At 48.2% G+C, this 16,494-nt stretch overlaps 4 protein-coding genes across 4 annotated transcripts; 3 read left to right on the top strand and 1 right to left on the bottom strand.

The window, feature by feature from the left end:
- Window positions 1-3,204: 3,204 nt before the first annotated feature.
- TrAFT101_009878 (uncharacterized protein) lies at window positions 3,205-5,359 on the top strand. Its single transcript, XM_024906669.2, has 3 exons — window positions 3,205-4,156; window positions 4,349-4,530; window positions 4,795-5,359. The coding sequence occupies exons 1-3, from the start codon at window positions 3,867-3,869 to the stop codon at window positions 5,190-5,192; spliced, it is 870 nt and encodes a 289-aa protein (XP_024761187.1). The 5' UTR covers window positions 3,205-3,866; the 3' UTR covers window positions 5,193-5,359.
- TrAFT101_009877 (uncharacterized protein) lies at window positions 5,216-7,509 on the bottom strand. Its single transcript, XM_024905489.2, has one exon. It carries the CDS (start codon window positions 6,974-6,976, stop codon window positions 5,426-5,428), a length of 1,551 nt encoding a protein of 516 aa, XP_024761188.1. The 5' UTR covers window positions 6,977-7,509; the 3' UTR covers window positions 5,216-5,425.
- Window positions 7,510-10,803: 3,294 nt separating this feature from the next.
- On the top strand, window positions 10,804-12,291 carry TrAFT101_009876 (uncharacterized protein; the record flags this gene model as incomplete). Its single annotated transcript, XM_024903841.2, has 5 exons — window positions 10,804-10,998; window positions 11,133-11,240; window positions 11,341-11,717; window positions 11,792-11,859; window positions 11,921-12,291. 5 exons carry the CDS (start codon window positions 10,804-10,806, stop codon window positions 12,289-12,291), a joined length of 1,119 nt encoding a protein of 372 aa, XP_024761190.1.
- A 1,706-nt stretch (window positions 12,292-13,997) lies between these two features.
- On the top strand, window positions 13,998-15,962 carry TrAFT101_009875 (uncharacterized protein; the record flags this gene model as incomplete). Its single annotated transcript, XM_066128784.1, has 2 exons — window positions 13,998-14,028; window positions 15,808-15,962. 2 exons carry the CDS (start codon window positions 13,998-14,000, stop codon window positions 15,960-15,962), a joined length of 186 nt encoding a protein of 61 aa, XP_065984907.1.
- Window positions 15,963-16,494: the final 532 nt, after the last annotated feature.

The raw sequence follows: 16,494 nt of genomic DNA, 5'->3' as shown, positions 1-16,494 counted from the left end.
CGAGCACGCCAATCGGTTTCAAAAGGCCCTGAACCTGGGCGTTCGTCCTGCACAGCAACGCCTTGGCGGACTCGCTTGTTGCCAGCGCGCAGAAACCCGCAAGGCTCTAAGGTGGTTAGATATGCCACGAGCACGGACTTTGTACTCGCACGTACTCGTACGAGTCAATGCCTTCTTGCACAAATATGGGCAGGTCTGGGATAGAGCCAGCCGAGCGGGTATTCCTGGGACGGGACAGTGCTCGTACGAAGAACGGAATCCAAGTATGACACCGACCAAAGAAGGAGGAGGGGTGCCGGGAGAAGACTGAAAGCATCATGGAAGCGATCAACCAGAAAGCATTATAAGCTCCAATGCGTTACTATACACTTGGTTATTAAACAGACCAGTACCGCGTACCGTAGGATTCCATCTTGCATACCATGGTCAGAACAGCTACCATCCGAGCTGAGGTCATCTCAGCACGCGCCATGCCGGCACTCTCGATGGATTCTTCAGTAACCCGAGCCGTTATTTTGGACCGCGCCTCGTTCGGTGGCTCTCCGTCGGACTGGTGGCGGTGTCGTGCCTGTACTATTCCTCGAAGAGCGACCAAATCCGGCCCGTACAGCTGCGGCTCGGTGTCAGTGGGACTCTACATATGACAGGTCGTTGTGCTTGGGCAAAAAAGAATGCAGGGAGCATATGGGATAGCGGTATGTGGGTTGGGGAAGTTGATAGTCCTCTTAGCAGGTTCCTACACTAAAAGTTGTCGCCTATTCTGCTGCGAGATTAGGCACTATAGTGCTTCCGCTGGCTGCCAGATAGTGGAAACAGGCGCCTGGCCTGGAATCTTTTGGCAACCTCCCAGGTCAACTACATGTAGCCTAAGATGCACACGCATGAGCTGCCTACCACCTTCCATCCTTCTGTCAAGTCGGCTATGTGTACTTGAGCCTCCCAAGAATACCTAGGTACATGTAGGTAGGTATACCAGCAAATTTGATGCCTTCAACGGCCCCCAAGCCTCGCACCACCGCCAATTAACCAAGCTTCAAGCTTTACCCATCCTCATCACCCCCACCACCATGAGGCCGCCAGCACTCTGCACATCTCCCCCCTTTCCTGTTGGGACACTGCTGTATTATATCGTGTACTGATATGGCTTCGAAGGTGCTATTCGAATTGAATGATGCGACGCTGTGGTAGCAGTGTAGCGGTGCTACGCTGCAATTGATTGATCGTGCGTTCCAGAGACCAAGTCAAGCTCGCCTGCTGTCGATACCAAGAGGAGCCTTGGGGAGAGCATTTGCTTTTCATCCAGACACGGTTCGCAATTGCCTCTCATATGCCGGAAGGCGCACAAGGCAACATACGTGCAGTGCTGGCTTTATTCCGCACTTGTTCGTATTCCTGCTTTTATTATACGCTTCACTTAGGCTGTGCCTACATCTTTGTTCAGCAAGGGGTATTTCTCACCCAACCGCAGAGGCAAGTTTAGCGTCGGTCGTTTCCCTTCCCGAGGTTCTTCGATACACGGTTTAGAGCTCACGGCAACTTGGCAGCAGAGGCGTATGCTATATGCAGCTAGCTATTAGCCTTGTCAGTTTGATCTGCGGCCACTATGCTCTGCGGAGAAGAGAGCCAGCGAAGACTCCGGAAAGGCAGTCTGGCCTATCCCTAGCGTCGGTATCAGCAGGGACTCCTCGTTGTGAGGCACTTCCCCCCTGAACGGCCCGTTTTGACGGCTCGTTGCTTAGCTGGCGTGGGCTGTGACTGGATGTACGGAGATGTCCGTGCCTTGACTTGACCCAGGACTAAACAATGCACGCAGGACCGGGGAAATCAACGGCGTGCGAATACAGGTTGCCTCAGCACTAAATACTAAGCCCTAAGAATTGGTGCCTTTCGGAGGCTTTTGAGGTCCAATTATTTCGAGATGAAGCTACACGCACTCCGAATCGAATGAAGCCGTATAACGTCATCGACAGTGTTTCCTCCACGAAGCCTGCTCTTCGACCAAATACAATAACTACCTATTAACTAACAAGAGAGGTAGGGGAGTGGGCGAGCGCCGGCCAGCCGGATGCAGGTCGGGGGCTTATCTGGTTCCGTGTGTTCGACTCTATGCCATCAGTTCATTGTCAGCTAACCGCTAGCAGGACTGCGACATATTAATTGCTACAACTAGCATTCTTGTTCTCTAATTTGCTGGCCAAGGTGTACAATTCGCTGCATTAAAATGGCCCCAGGCACACACGGTTGCATAGTATCAAACAGTTTTTGCCGTTGTATCTTGAAATCGGTATCATGGCAATGAAAGTCTTTATACGAATACTGGGCTGCTTCTTTAGCCAAATTGTACGAACTACATGTAACTATCTCTTCGCACTCTCAAGGTTCTTCTGCAGCGATTCTGTGGCGGTTCCGCAGCAAATTCCACAGGACGCTGCTCTGCTGCCGTCGTAATGATGGAGGGAAAGCATGCTGCAGACTTTGCACACCGTAACCTGCATCTGCATCTCACTTGCCTGGGATATATAGCATGCAGGCAAGCGGATACTTAGAACCTTTCAGTGGGAACCCAAGTCGGCGGCGGCGGCGGAAGAGGGTAGTAGCCCAGGGTCGACAAAAATATTGGTAATAGAGACACATACCCGCACAAAAATGGAGAGAAAGAGGAAAAGAGAAAAAGAATGGCAACCGTCACATACCTCGGATAAGTACTCTGTAGGTTCGTGTAGTATCATGGAGGGTGTGACTTTCTAAACTGCTAGTAATTCTCATATTTCGTTAGCTGACTGAGCAAGCCAATAGCATAATACGCAGCATACTGTGTGTGCGTTGAGACATCCTCCCAGCCAGCTGGCTTGTTATCCAGAAGCTGCCAAAGCACCCGGATATTCTCGTGAACATCGACATGTGAAACGAACATTTTCCAGATGTGCTGATTCTTTGGCCAGTTACACCAGTCAAATAGAAGTACCATCCATGCCGATACAACACGTTAAAGATTTATGGTAGCTACTTACAGACCCATCGTGGGGCGCTTGTCAAGATAGCTTAGCGATGGGCTCGACTGGCTGCGCTCTAATTAGGCAAGCCGGAGCAGCATCCTGCATCCCCTAGTCTCATTTACCCTGGATATCTGACGCCTCTCATATGTATATGCGAGGGATAAAACAAAGACGTGCATAGTCAAAAGGTCTCGCTATAACAGTGGTTATTCGGATACCGAAATAACCGTTCCCAAAGGATTTACTCCTCTATGAGAATGCAACTGCGCGCTCACCCAACAGAAGGTTACAACAAAGCTACTTGGCAGCTTTCCATTCGCGCCGCGATCGACATTTATGCACCACAGCCCCCTCCTTTTCCCACGCCGTCTTAAACTTTGCCTCAGTGATGGTCAAAGTTCTGACAAGTTATGACTGCTGCCAGAAACAGTATTGAGAATAAGCTGTAGACACTGGCCTACCTTCTGTTTCTTTATCAGCTGTGCCTCTTTACAGACCCCGCTGTAACACCTCGGCCACACCCTCTCCACTTTGGCGGAATTTCAAGCAATGCAGCGTCAGTGACTACTGCACACACGGAGACATATGAAATAGCACGCCGAAGCCGTTACTAAGAGGAAAAACAAAGACCAAAAAAAAAACCCTCGTTCATCGACCCATGCCTTCGACATTCAACCCTTATTGGTCTTCCCTCTTTTTCTACCCCCGAAGCCTCTCAAGCTTTAACATCTAGTCTACGCTTACACGCGTACACCGAGCTACACCAGACTACAACTTACCCGCATTCCGCCCTAGAGAAACAGGAGACCCAAGAGGCTACTCCAAAAAGAAAAAGAAGAAGAAAACTAAGCAGTCATACCGGCATTAAAGATGGCTCCCTTGACGTGGTTTATTACTGGCTGCTCTAGCGGCTTCGGCGAGACCTTAGTACGCCAGCTCCGTGCTGCCGGCGATAATGTCATCGCCACTGGCCGCAGTGCCGAAACCAGGCTCGCCCATCTCAAAGACACAGGAGCAGCTATCCTCGACCTTGATGTCACAGCGCCGGCCGCTGAAATCCAGGCCAAAGTCGACGCGGCCTGGGATATCTACCCAGAGGGCATCGACGTTGTGGTCAACAATGCAGGCTACATCGTCAGTGGAGCGATTGAAGAATTAACGTACGTAAATATACAATATTTGCTTTGAAATCCAATCCCCGTGGTCGACTTACATGTATATTGTGTCTCAAACGTCTACTTCCCCAAATTATATGTATATGTTTTGGTTTTGGATCACCTCTCTTTTTATTTTATTTTATTTTATTTTATTCTTACTTCTTCTCGCTAACCATCTACATGGGGCACGACTAGACAAGAAGATATGGATCTCTCTTTCAAAGTGAACTTCCATGGCCCACTCAACATCACCCGTGCGTTCTTGCCTCGCCTACGGGCAAAGAACAAGGGCACGCTTCTCTTTGTGAGTTCTCAAGCGGCGTGGCATACCGATCCAAGTGCTGGCAGCTATTGTGCCGCCAAGTTTGCTTTATCAGGTATGTGCGTCACCATCTTTCTGTGCTCTCGCCAATGGATTACACTTACACCCCATGAAACGGGATGGTTCATCTGATGTCTTTACACACCCGTTCACCCAATTCGCATAAACAAGCACGACAGGCTCAAGGATCAGGCAATGACACCTACCCATTTCCTTCCTACCTGGCGCAAATCATTACCTATCTTTCTCGATGGTTATCCGAATTGGGCCACTTGCTGACATGTACGGGGCCTTGCGTGCCTATCCCAACCACATCCAGGTGCCGTTGAATGCCTCGCCAAAGAAATGGCCATGTTTGCTCCTGGCGTCAGAATCCTCATCGTCGAGCCTGGTTATTTCCGGACCAAGGTTTTCTCCAACATCAAGCACGTCGAGCCCCGCGTGCCGGTTTATGCCCAGTTCAATGCCGGGGTCCGGCAGTACGAGGCATCCATTATCGGCAATGAACCTGGCGACGCCGATAAGGCTGTTACGCGAATGATTGACCTGGTCAAGGGCACGGGTATGGCTGCGGGGAAACAGACACCGCTGCGTGTTCCTCTGGGGTCGGATGGCTGGGAGAGAGTTAAGACGAAGTGTGAGGAGACGATAGCGATCTGCGAAGAGTGGGAGGATTTCGCGAAGAGCACAGACCATGTAGCGGTAGATGCCGCTTAGAAAAGTAAAGACCAATTACAATTACTATCTTTCAAACCATTATTTTTCACGATAGGAGAGTTAACGTTATTATTGACATGATGCCACCTAGATACATGTACGTTATGACTAGCTCGACACCCACTACTCGGCATCTGGTCTCGAGAAACGGCTCATTACATGTAATTACAGCTATCCAGTCACTTTGTACATACTTGATACGTACTGATACATGACATGTATGCTTTGTTGATCTAATTCGACAGCGTCTTTTCGCGCTCAATGCCCAGTCCAGCCAACAACTCAGACTCAATCTTTTCCAGAAACTCCTTGACAAAATTAACCTCGTAAAAGCTCACATTAAAACACCCTGCAATATTCAACTCATCCCTGAAGCTCCAGACATGGCACTGTACTGACCGGGACAGTATCTGCGTGCCAAGCCAAATATCTGCCACCTCGAAGCCTTTCTCATCACCGCCGTACGAACGCTGGATATACGCCTCCACCTTGCCGAGGCTGCTCACGTCCGGATTCTGTATCTGCGGCAGCCCAGGTGGCAGCGGTGCTGAGAAGAGCTTCGTAGTGCGCCGCACATAGGGCGCAACCACTTTAAGCATGCTGACTGGATTTCCTTCATCGTCGGTTGTGAAGCGGGAGATATCTGTTGAGTATACTAATGCCAGCTGCTGAGCTATCTCCTCAAAGCTTTTAGGGTCGCCGCCCATTGCATCGTCGCCAAGTACGTTGTGAACGCAGATGGGGAGGCCAGAAGAGAACATGCCCACGGCATAATCAGGTCCATCGTATGGCTTGGGCAGGCGCCTGCGCATATCGACTGGGAAGAAGGCGGCGAAATGTTTGGCGAGCGGATGCTGCGGGTAGGTAGCCGTGGTGCGAACGACGGCAGCATGGACGGCACTACTGACACTGATCTTACGAGCTCGACATGCCGCGGTGATGGCAGCCGTTGTAAGGGCATCGATTCGCAGAGCCTCGCGGGCGCTGTCTCCCGGCGGAGCGGTTTCCGAAGCTGGAGTCGTGGGTAATCCGATACTAGGGACGCCCTGAACAAATTCGCTAACGAGTCCGTCCGCAGCCGCCTGGATATACTTTGGCGTGGAATCCTCGTCAGTATACGCATCGGCAAGATCGTCCAGGCTTCTGGTCAGCAGCCCGCTGCCAACTAGCCCATCATATGAATCCACGCCACAGTCCAGGCCATTCTTCAAAACAGAAGCCAAAGAAGACAAGAAACTGTGGGCAAGCATGAGCAGGCCTATGCCATCAATACGCCAGTGAGCTGAGCGGATGAAAATCTCTTGAGTTGCAGGTAGCCAGTGGCAAGTGGGAGTGCCATTGCTGAGCATGCCTGCAAACACGCCACTCGCAGACGCTTCTGATGAGATCAGAAAAGTTTTGGATACCCAGGCATCTGCGTCGAAAGGGCGTACCGTGAGTAAAGGCTTTGCTGGTAATTCTTGGCCCGTTGACCCATTGGACTGTTCAACAATTGATCCAGTAAACGTCGGGTGAAGTTGACCGGTAAGAAGCCAAGCACGGCGCAAATACGGAATGGGATCTGTCAAAGAAGTCTTGAACTTGATCTTTAGTGCCACTGAGGCGGCCCAGTGTTCGCGGTTAACGGGAGAACCGCTATCTGTTAGAACTATGAAGAAGTTTTCCAGTGTGTCAATGGGCCGTGATGAAATGCCGGCAGACGATTGGCGCCAGTTTAAGGTTGATGAAGACTCAAGCGACTGCGGAGGAGGTGGACGGACGCAGCATGAAAGCACTTGTTCCATGGTGTTTGGCTATGAATGAGAGGAGGGAGGAGGCGAAGTAGTGCGTGTCCTAAGTCGAGAAGGTCAAAGAAGAGAGAAGGTATCTGTCAAAGATGCACGCAGGCTTAAAGACAAAGCAACACATCTCCTTATGCTTAATTGGGATTATGAATGTTACAGTATCGGATCCTTGGAGCTGTCAAGGGGTGATATTGCTCTAACAGCAACCGGTATTTAAAGAGAGAACCAACCAACAGCGCCAAGAGAGGGATGGACGCGGCATGATTAGGAGATGAGGGTGTCTATGTAGAACTGTCTTTTCCCACCTACTTTTCTATTAAATCTTATACTAATGGCGAGGCAGATCATATCCCTTTGCGATCCGAATAATTGAGATTTTATGCTCCATCTCATGCAAGTAAGCTTAAGCTGCCAATCTGCTATACCTGTGTGTAAGCCGAGAAAATGTACATGATCGTCTGTCTTGCGTCCAAGCCACATCCGCATAGGTTGACCCGGGGAGGATTCAGATATATGACGGGTTTCGGTTCATGTATGCACGTTACTCGGGCTTAGCAAGTATGAAGAGCGGCAGCGTTACATTGCAAAGGATCTACAACGGCGAACCGCGGCCCAACGCAGAGTAGTATCTGCCGGTACTTGTAGCAACAGCTTAATACATAGGTAGTATATTCGATACATGGTAGAGCATTGATTCCACACCATAGTATTGCAAAGTGGTATTCTTTAATGCGTTGTCGTATTTGTTTTCTCTCATACGGCAAAAATCTATTCCTTGTGCGTATGGGTGACCTTTTGCGTAGCATCGCGGAACACCTTGGTGGAATATCTACAAACCGAATGACTTATTAGCGAAGACTGCTATATTTAGAAAGTCTGCAATAAATGGAATTGTCAGCCTTTGATGTAGATCTCTAAGATAGTAATTCTTACATCTCTGATAGATGTGAGTATCATTGACTATGGGAGATGATGCAATTGAGAAGTATTGTATTTGCCTCCTTTCTTCGTATTCCTGATGAATGAAGCGTGGGGAGATTGGAACGGCACGGGTGGTATATGAGCCATTGGTGCAGGTGTGGTACCTATTGCACCCGGTTTCCAGTAAATTAATTGGCATCATATGGATAATATCTTCTTTTATTGGCAGCACACAATGGTCATGTATATCTGCATAGTCGCTCCTTTGGCGGACTATTAGCATTCTTAATTCCCCGCAAATTGTATCCGTACATACATACAGATACAGGTACCTGCTTTAGGCGGGTAGGCCACTACAACTCCATCATATTTATGGGCATCACGACCTTGCTCTGGCAGGAAAATCCACGGTGTAGCGCACAGCATCGACAGCCGATGGGTGGTGGTCAGCAGCGAGAGTGGGAATGAGAACTGTGGGCAAGATAACGGCTAGGGTCGCAGCTACTGCCGAGTTGAGATCAGACGATTTAGTACCAAGGAGCGATGCAGCGCAGAGGAGTCGAAATGAGCATCGGAAATTACGGGGACAGAGGGATGGAGGAGCAGCAGCCAAGAAATGCAAGAGACTGCACCGAGCAAAAATTTTCACCGTAGGAGGCCCCCTCCCCGGCTTCTGCTGCAGCAGTAATTTATACGTGCAGATGTATGGTATCCTGTACCCAGGCATATCATCAATGTCGTGTCGTTACCTTACAGTTACATACAAGTATTGCTTTAGTTTGGACCAATTGGAAGCCAGCATTTGAGCCTTGTGCGTTCGAAAAGTGCTCGGCCCGAAGGATTCCCGAGCCACTCACGGCGCCTGGAACAGAGCAGTGCTATGTAGCACTACAGCAGCACGCCAAGGTGCAAATAAAGCAGGCAGCTAGTTGGAGACGGCGGGACACTAAAAGCTCATCATCAGCCACCCCACGGCGGGACGAGCGGGAAGGGGAGGGGGGAGGGGTAGGGGTATTAGAGGGACTGGTTCAGGGCATTTAGGCTCAAGGACCCTGTGCCTGTGCATGCACTCAGCTGGTGTGTATAAGCGCCAAGTTCCAGATCAAATGCTGGCTGACTATGCATGTACATGCTGGTATAGTCTGCTGTATGCCGTAGCCCACATTGGCGCTGCCTTCAGAGCAAGCAGCAGCAGCATCTCGTACAGTCCCTAGTTGCCACTGCTGGGAAGGCGAGTGATGCGCTAGCTCTGCTCGTGACAATATGCCGCATGCATGGAGCGGAGGGATTCAACGATGCCTGCTGCTACAGAAGCCAAGCGTCACGGCATCCAAATATAGGTGCGTGTGCGTCTGCAGCGGTGGCTCTGACTGCCCACCACCCGGTAGCGCTCAATATGGAAGTTATAGCACTCAACTAGCACTGGCACTAGCACTGGCACTACTTCCCGCATCAGCACCACCTCCAAGACCTGCCTTGCTGGACTAGTCGCATCTCCAGCGGGCGACAGAAAATCCGGGAATACGAGAATTTTGCACATACAAATTAGCTTTACGCACATACATTTTTGCTGAGAACTGATCAGGCAATATGTGTCCATGTTACAGGCGGATGCGCACGTGTTCCTTCTGTGGTCCTACTTTTCCGTCCCCCACCTGTCTCTTTCTTCTCCGTCATCATCCTCGTCGTCACCGTCGCCTTTTGCCGAAGCAGACATTGTCAGATATTAGACCCGGCATCCAGCGCTCTGGTCCACCGAGGCGCCTCATCGCGCAACCAACTCGTGCGATCGTCCAGGCTAGCAGATCCAAGGCAGGGTGTTCTCGACACGACAAGAGCACAGACAGCAGCCCAGGATGCCCTCTTAGCTGCTCATCACGACCTACTACATGCAGGCATATACGCAGTACGACTACCTACTAGTATTCAGATCTTCTCTGCTCCCTGTCCGATACAGGATCCAGATCACGCCCGGACTCTGTCCCGTCAGCTCGATGAAGCAATCCCCCCGAGCGCAATGGCCTCGCCTCGTACCACCGCCCAGCGATTCCAATCTCTCCTGTGCGACATTGGCTAGCAGCGCAGAGTATCCATACGAATGCTACCCATGGTCATGCCAGCCCTCCACACATGTTTGGCAAAAAGTGGCAAAGCACGGCAGGGAATCCCCCGATGGCCAGGCCAGCCATTCGCCTACGGCGCAATAGCTCGCTCCCTCGTGGCGGCTCGATATGGCATGCTTGAACAGCACCGCCGGGCTTGACCTCGTGGGTTCCAGTCAAAGCAGCGTTACATTGCCCAGGGAGCCTGGCATCGAGCAGGGTCGCTCTCGATATCGGCCAGTATCCGCAGCATGAGCAGTCCGCCGCTGGTTTCAGTTCGCTTCGCACGGCGTGTTTTCTGCAAGATGCGGCTCCAGATGCGACTCCAAGGTACTACCGCTGCTGGAAGTTCTTAGCAACGGCCGCTGCTGGGTGGCATCACTGCCAGAGTTCTGAGTAAGACATAGGCCAGGATCAGCGTAAGGATCCGACACGGCCCCCACAAGCCGTTCACCCCCCTCGCTATGGTAGTCTTCCTTGACTGAGACGTCTCTTGCACGCATCCTAATCGGCATATCGGACCAATGGTTGCCTCTACTCCAGCCAGAGAGGTCAGTTCCAATGCGACGGCAATCAAATACTTTGTACCCGGGTTGCCCATCTTCTCTGCCGGTTGACCAATGTGGTTTCCCAACTTTCGAATACTGCTGCCAAGCAGCAGGCGTCATCATTTCTGATAAGGTTGTAGAGGCACAACGCCGCTTGCTCCTCTTCAGCTTTCTCTTTTTTCTTTGTTTTGTTCGTTTGATCCGTTGCGCATGTATCCAGCTGGAGTCGCTTTGACTCCAGAAAGAATCTGCCACAATGCCACGGCTACCAGATGCGGCCGAGATCGCCTACATGGAGGCACACATCAATGACACGCGCGTACCAGATATCATTGCATGCACATCAATATGCGGAATCGCATCAATCGTCTTCATCGCCCTCCGCTTGATATCGCGAAGGATTTCAAAGGCTGGGATCGCGACGAGCGACTGGCTGATATTGTTTGCTTGGGTGAGTTTATCGAGTTGTCGCAGCGGAGACTTGCAACAGTTCCCGTGTGATGGACAACTAGGCGCCGGCCTTGGGAACAGGCAACTGAGTCAAAGGCCAGCTCAGAGGAGTCCAAAGCTAATAGTGCTTCACAGCTCAACTTTGCCGTTTTTGATGTTTGCTTTGCAATGTCAGTCAAGTATGGGGGTGGTCGACATATCATCCTCGTTACAGATCCTAATAATGCACGAATGCTTCAAGTTGTAAGTTGATCAACGCAGTCTCAGAACTGCATCATGTTTTGGAAGACACAACAGTTGCTCTGTTTAAAGTCTGAGATCCTAATACTCCCTTCCTCGACAGATCAATATTATCAACGAAAACCTCTATTGCGTTTGCATGGCTTTTCTCAAATTCAGCATCTTGAGCATGTATCATGCCATCTTCCCGCAAAAACGGTTCCACTACTGCCTTTGGGCTGTCGCTATCTTCATGGCCTGTTGGGCCATCAGTTGTGCTTTCGTTGCAATCTTTCAGTGTACCCCGATTGCCTTTGGTTGGGACCCGTCTATCGCTGGAGGTACATGCGTCAATTATGGCGCTCTTGTCCTTGTTGCCGGCATATGCAACATCGTTACAGATTTCATCGTTCTCGCTATGCCAATCCCCCTTGTTCTCAAACTCAACCTCTCCACGCAGAGGAAGCGAATGGTCATATTTACATTTGCAATGGGTGGCAGGTAAGCCTGGCTAATTTTATGGACATACCGCATCAATATATGAAGACGAAACATGTTAATACTTTTTTTACTAGCGCATGCCTAGTCAGCATCGCTCGTCTAGCATTTGCCCTCGCAGTTGGTTCTACAGCAGATGGGAGCTGTAAGTCTAAACTGCTACCGTAACATACGCCTTTCCACGAAAGACTAACAATCTTCTTCAGGGGACAACATGCCAGCTGGAATGCTTTCTGTCGTCGAACTAATGGCCGGTATTTTGGCTGTTTCGCTTCCTGTGTATAGACCTTTGTATCGTCGCCTCATAAACAGAGATAAAGGAGGTACTACACAACAATCATCTGATAATCCCTATTCTAGTGGGTCGCGCAGTGTTCAAATTACAGGCGGGGGATTTTCCAAGAACAACAGCGACGGCATCGTAGTAACTGACGAAGTCGACATCAACTTGACCCCTTACAACCGAAGAGACGGGCACTGGGTTCGTGTAGGAGACGAAGACGAATCGGGACTCTATACTCCTCAGACGAAACGGAGCCTCAACAACGACCTAAACTATAGTGGACGAGCTATTTAACCTTGGATTTTCTTTTGTTTCTCTTCCGCCCTTTTTTTTTTCTTGCTTTCTTTTCTTTTCTTTATTGCTATCCTAAGTTCATGGGACGGGCGTAAAGCATTAATGACACTTTCTCTTTTGTTTTGCTCAGTGCGCTTGTATATATGTTCAATGAGCAGTGGACGAGTTGGGCGAAAGCATGACGCTCTTAAATACCCCGGCGAGAAACAGCGAATTGGAGTTGGCGGATTTTGTGGGATTCATGGGACGAACATGATAAAAAGGACAAATTGACGGACATGGCAATAGGACGGACGCAGCAAACGACTAGCGGGCTCTCAGTCATGGCATTTGCATAACTTGATCTCTTGTTAAAGTTAGTCGATGTGTTGCAAGGCCATCAGAGGGATTACTATTCGCGATATTATTATATCCACGATTTAGCTATTTTTGGAGACTCATGCGTTCGACTATGATCATCCCAAGAACCGAATACGAATGGTATCATAATATTACATCTAGAACTCAAACTGAGTCTCTATGTTGCTCATCCTACCGCATCATTATATGGTCTCAACCTGAAACGGCAGATGAGAAGATGAAACTGCGCTCACACAGACTTGGATACGTAACGTTCTAAGATGAGGAATGTTGATTATCGAAATATCGAACAGACAGATGGGCTCGTGATTCCACAGCTGGATTTACAAGCTATTAGTCGTAATTACAGAGTTATAGAAATGAATATTATCGGGACAAAAGTCCCTAGCAAATACGGAGTATACAAAGTGCAGAGACAAACAGGGGTAATTGCAATCCCTCTCCATCGGCATTCTATATCCCGAACAGCCCCTTAAAAAGCAACACGCTTGCTTCTGAGACTCCTTACATGTAACCCTGCAAGAGCAGAAAAGCTTATACACTAAATGCCTCGATGAACTTCTCAGCGTCGTATGCAGATAGCCACATGGTTACATTAGTACTACAAGGAATATGTCAAAGCTCTACTGCCTCTAAAGTTGCAGTTCAACGTTAGTACTGTAGTAATAACTGCAAACCGGCTTAGGTGCCATGACGTATTTGACTTGGCGGCCTCCTGTCCGAGGCTAGGTTAAAATTTGGCTAGATATTGAGGTAACTACAAAGAAAAAAGTTTTTAATGTTGAAGAATTGGTTGGTAAATAGGCAGGCAATGTTCAAGGCAGGCAATGTTCAAATTGACGGATTACATATATTTATCATCCACCTAGAGTTATTGCAGCTATGGATGGAGAGCCCTAAATGGCTTTGGCCAGTTATTTTTATATGTAAATGCTTTTATTTTAAAACAACAACAGTCTTTCTACTAAAACCATAGATTTACCTAGTCACAACATGACTACTTCATTATTATTCTAAGAATTTTGTCAAGTGCTTATATTATGATAGCTCTTGTACCTTGGGTCAATACGGTTGGATCAATACGGTAATTCTATCACTATGACATTCATCTACAACACCCCGAAACATCAGTCAAATAATAGTTCTATCATGGGTCACAATACTTCCTGTATCGCTGGTAAGATTTCCGTCCATACCGACTGGCGTCCTTTCCACCATTAGCTTAATTGACGTAGTAAATAGAGTCGCTGTTCAATTTCGGCGATGCAGAGGATTCATTCAAATTATGATTAAGATTGAGCTCTTTAATAAATTCCAATCACCTTTTAGGGAGAAGAAAAATTAAAATGAAGGTAACGATAATAGCGCTCAATGATGGTACCAGAAGTGGATTCTCTCTCTCTATTTTTGTCAATATTTCTTGTTCATAATTATATTACTTTTGACGCGTTACAAACACTATCCACCTTTCTTTCGTCCATTTCCCCCCTCAAGTATTTGACCATAGAATACAGAGATAATCTCGTAGATCGCGCTCTTTGAGCAACTTACGCCCAGTATTGACCAACGCTCTCGGGTAGTTAGTCCATGCCCCCCCTCCCCCCCACCAACAACCAGCCTTGCACTAAGCTCTTCAATCCAGTACGACTTTTGAAATGAAGTCAGGACGCTACCAAAAAAAAAAAAAATCCAAGAAGAGTAAAAGGCCAATCGAAAGACCAATAGGAGACTACTCTTACATGAGAGAAGATTCCATACCGATCAACCTCGCGGCCAACGACATGACTACATTCAGCGTCTCGTCAAAACAAATAACAGGCGCTATAGGCTATTAAAACGTATAATGTAAAAGATTGATTGATAAAAAAAAAAAAAATGATGGGCAAGCAATAACAACGACAGCAACAAACAACCTGGTCAAACCCAATTAAGCGTCTCAAAGACCTTCCCGCTCGCTTAGCACAACAACATTGCTCTACCACCCTTTTTTCCCACAAAATATTTCCCACTCTCTCTTACCATCTACTTCGCTATCGCATCGATAAATCAATAAACAAAAAAGAAAAAAAATAAGTATTCATAGAGAGAGGATGTAGATCGCCCATACAGCTCTGCATCTAATACCCATCATCGCCAAAATCTCAAGCGGGGCCGCCTCCGATATCCCGGCACGGCGAGCTAGTATCCACTCTTCGGCGCGGAACAGAGGCATCGCGTATCCATTGAGACACTCTCCGGGAGAAAGGTTGCGGTTCTCAAGAAAAAATTCATAAAGGTATTCAAATATTCCCTTTAGTCTGGCAATTGAAGAAAGAGAGGAAGAAGAAGAAGAAGAAGAAGAAGAAGAAGAAGAAGAAAAAATTCATTCAGTATGTCCGAGCTACATGACTGGTAGAGATCATTGACAACCATTTGTCATGGAGATTCGTTATTCGCCCGAACTGCAAAGTTTTGATTCAATCACTACTCATCATAATTGCATACTTTTTAGTATGCTACATGAAGTTTGGCACATAAGTACAACATTTGGAAAACCTCTTCATGTTAAACTACAACTTCGGACACATCAGCTTCTTACGGCAGAACCTCCACATACCATTACAACTTATATGAACCATCAAAGTTCAGCCAGAAATTGAGACACAGAGAATGCGGGCATAAAACAACTCTTCCTGTATTATAGTTCCAAAGAAAAGAAAAAAAAAAAAGAAAAAAAAAAAACCGTCGATTTCTCTCATGAAATGCGTGCTGCCAGTAGCAACGCAAAGCTCGTTCAGAACTAACCTTGTGCCCCCTCATCAAGATCCAACATCATTACACAGCTTCAATGCGACCAACTTAAATTTACGTCATATTAAACTTTCATAAATCAATATCAAAGTGTATCCATAATAATAAGAGGAAAAGCGTCAGAGACAAAGAAAAGAAAGAAAGAGAAGAGGAAGGAGTAAGAGGAAGAGGAAGAGGGGGGAGGAGAGGAGCATGAGAAGAAAGGTAAAATATCTACCTATCCGTGTATAAAAAATTTTCCCCTCTTCACAACGTGGGGGAACAAGGGACACGTTGGCATAATTCGACTCCATATCTCATTTGACATTTCCGGCATCTCTTACGAATCAGTTACCCTTCTAAGCCCCCCCCATAAACCCACGATAGCGCCTGACACCAACTCTTCGTTGTCATTGGATCGAGGCCCCCTCCTCATATTGAGGGCCGGACGAGAAGAACTCGGTACTAAGGTCATACTCGGCGAAATTGCTCCTTTACTCTTCACCGTCTCTTCATCAGCCAAGGGAATGGTCGCGCACTAAGCCCATAGATGCATGATATGTATCAACGAAGCTCTCACTGCAGAAGCGATCCACATCTGTATGAGCAGCCGTTGAGCAGAATACTTGTCTAGCGTTAGTTGTTAATCCCAATTTGTGATTGAAAGCGTGTCATGCCTCGCATACTATACCCACAGCGGCAGCCAGATGGTTGACGGGCGGGTTGAACACTGCGGTCCGGAGGCTGGATTCTTTCTGTGTGGGATCAATGGTGTTGGCAACTTCGCCCCCTTAGATACCATAATTGATATTTTAACAGTGGTGTCAGGCTTTGTAGTATTCCTTGGCGAATGATGCCTTCCCAGTTTCGGGACAATAGACTATTCCATTATAATGGAGCTGATAGCTTCAGAGCCCCAAGGTTAATGACACGCTGCTGGCACAACATCTCGGGAGATTTATTCCGACATTGCAAAGTCCACAAGTGTCAAAAGAGGCAAGATATAGAGAAGTGTCTAAGCTTGGGCATAGACGAGGATGCATCCATCCATGCGAAGTGTCATGCAGCACAATG

The sequence above is a fragment of the Trichoderma asperellum genome, chromosome 6, assembly GCF_020647865.1.
Source record: "Trichoderma asperellum chromosome 6, complete sequence".
In the NCBI taxonomy this organism is placed as follows: Eukaryota; Fungi; Ascomycota; class Sordariomycetes; order Hypocreales; family Hypocreaceae; genus Trichoderma; species Trichoderma asperellum.
The sequence above is the reverse complement of the archived record's forward strand: the minus strand, read 5'-3'. Positions and strand labels throughout refer to the sequence as shown.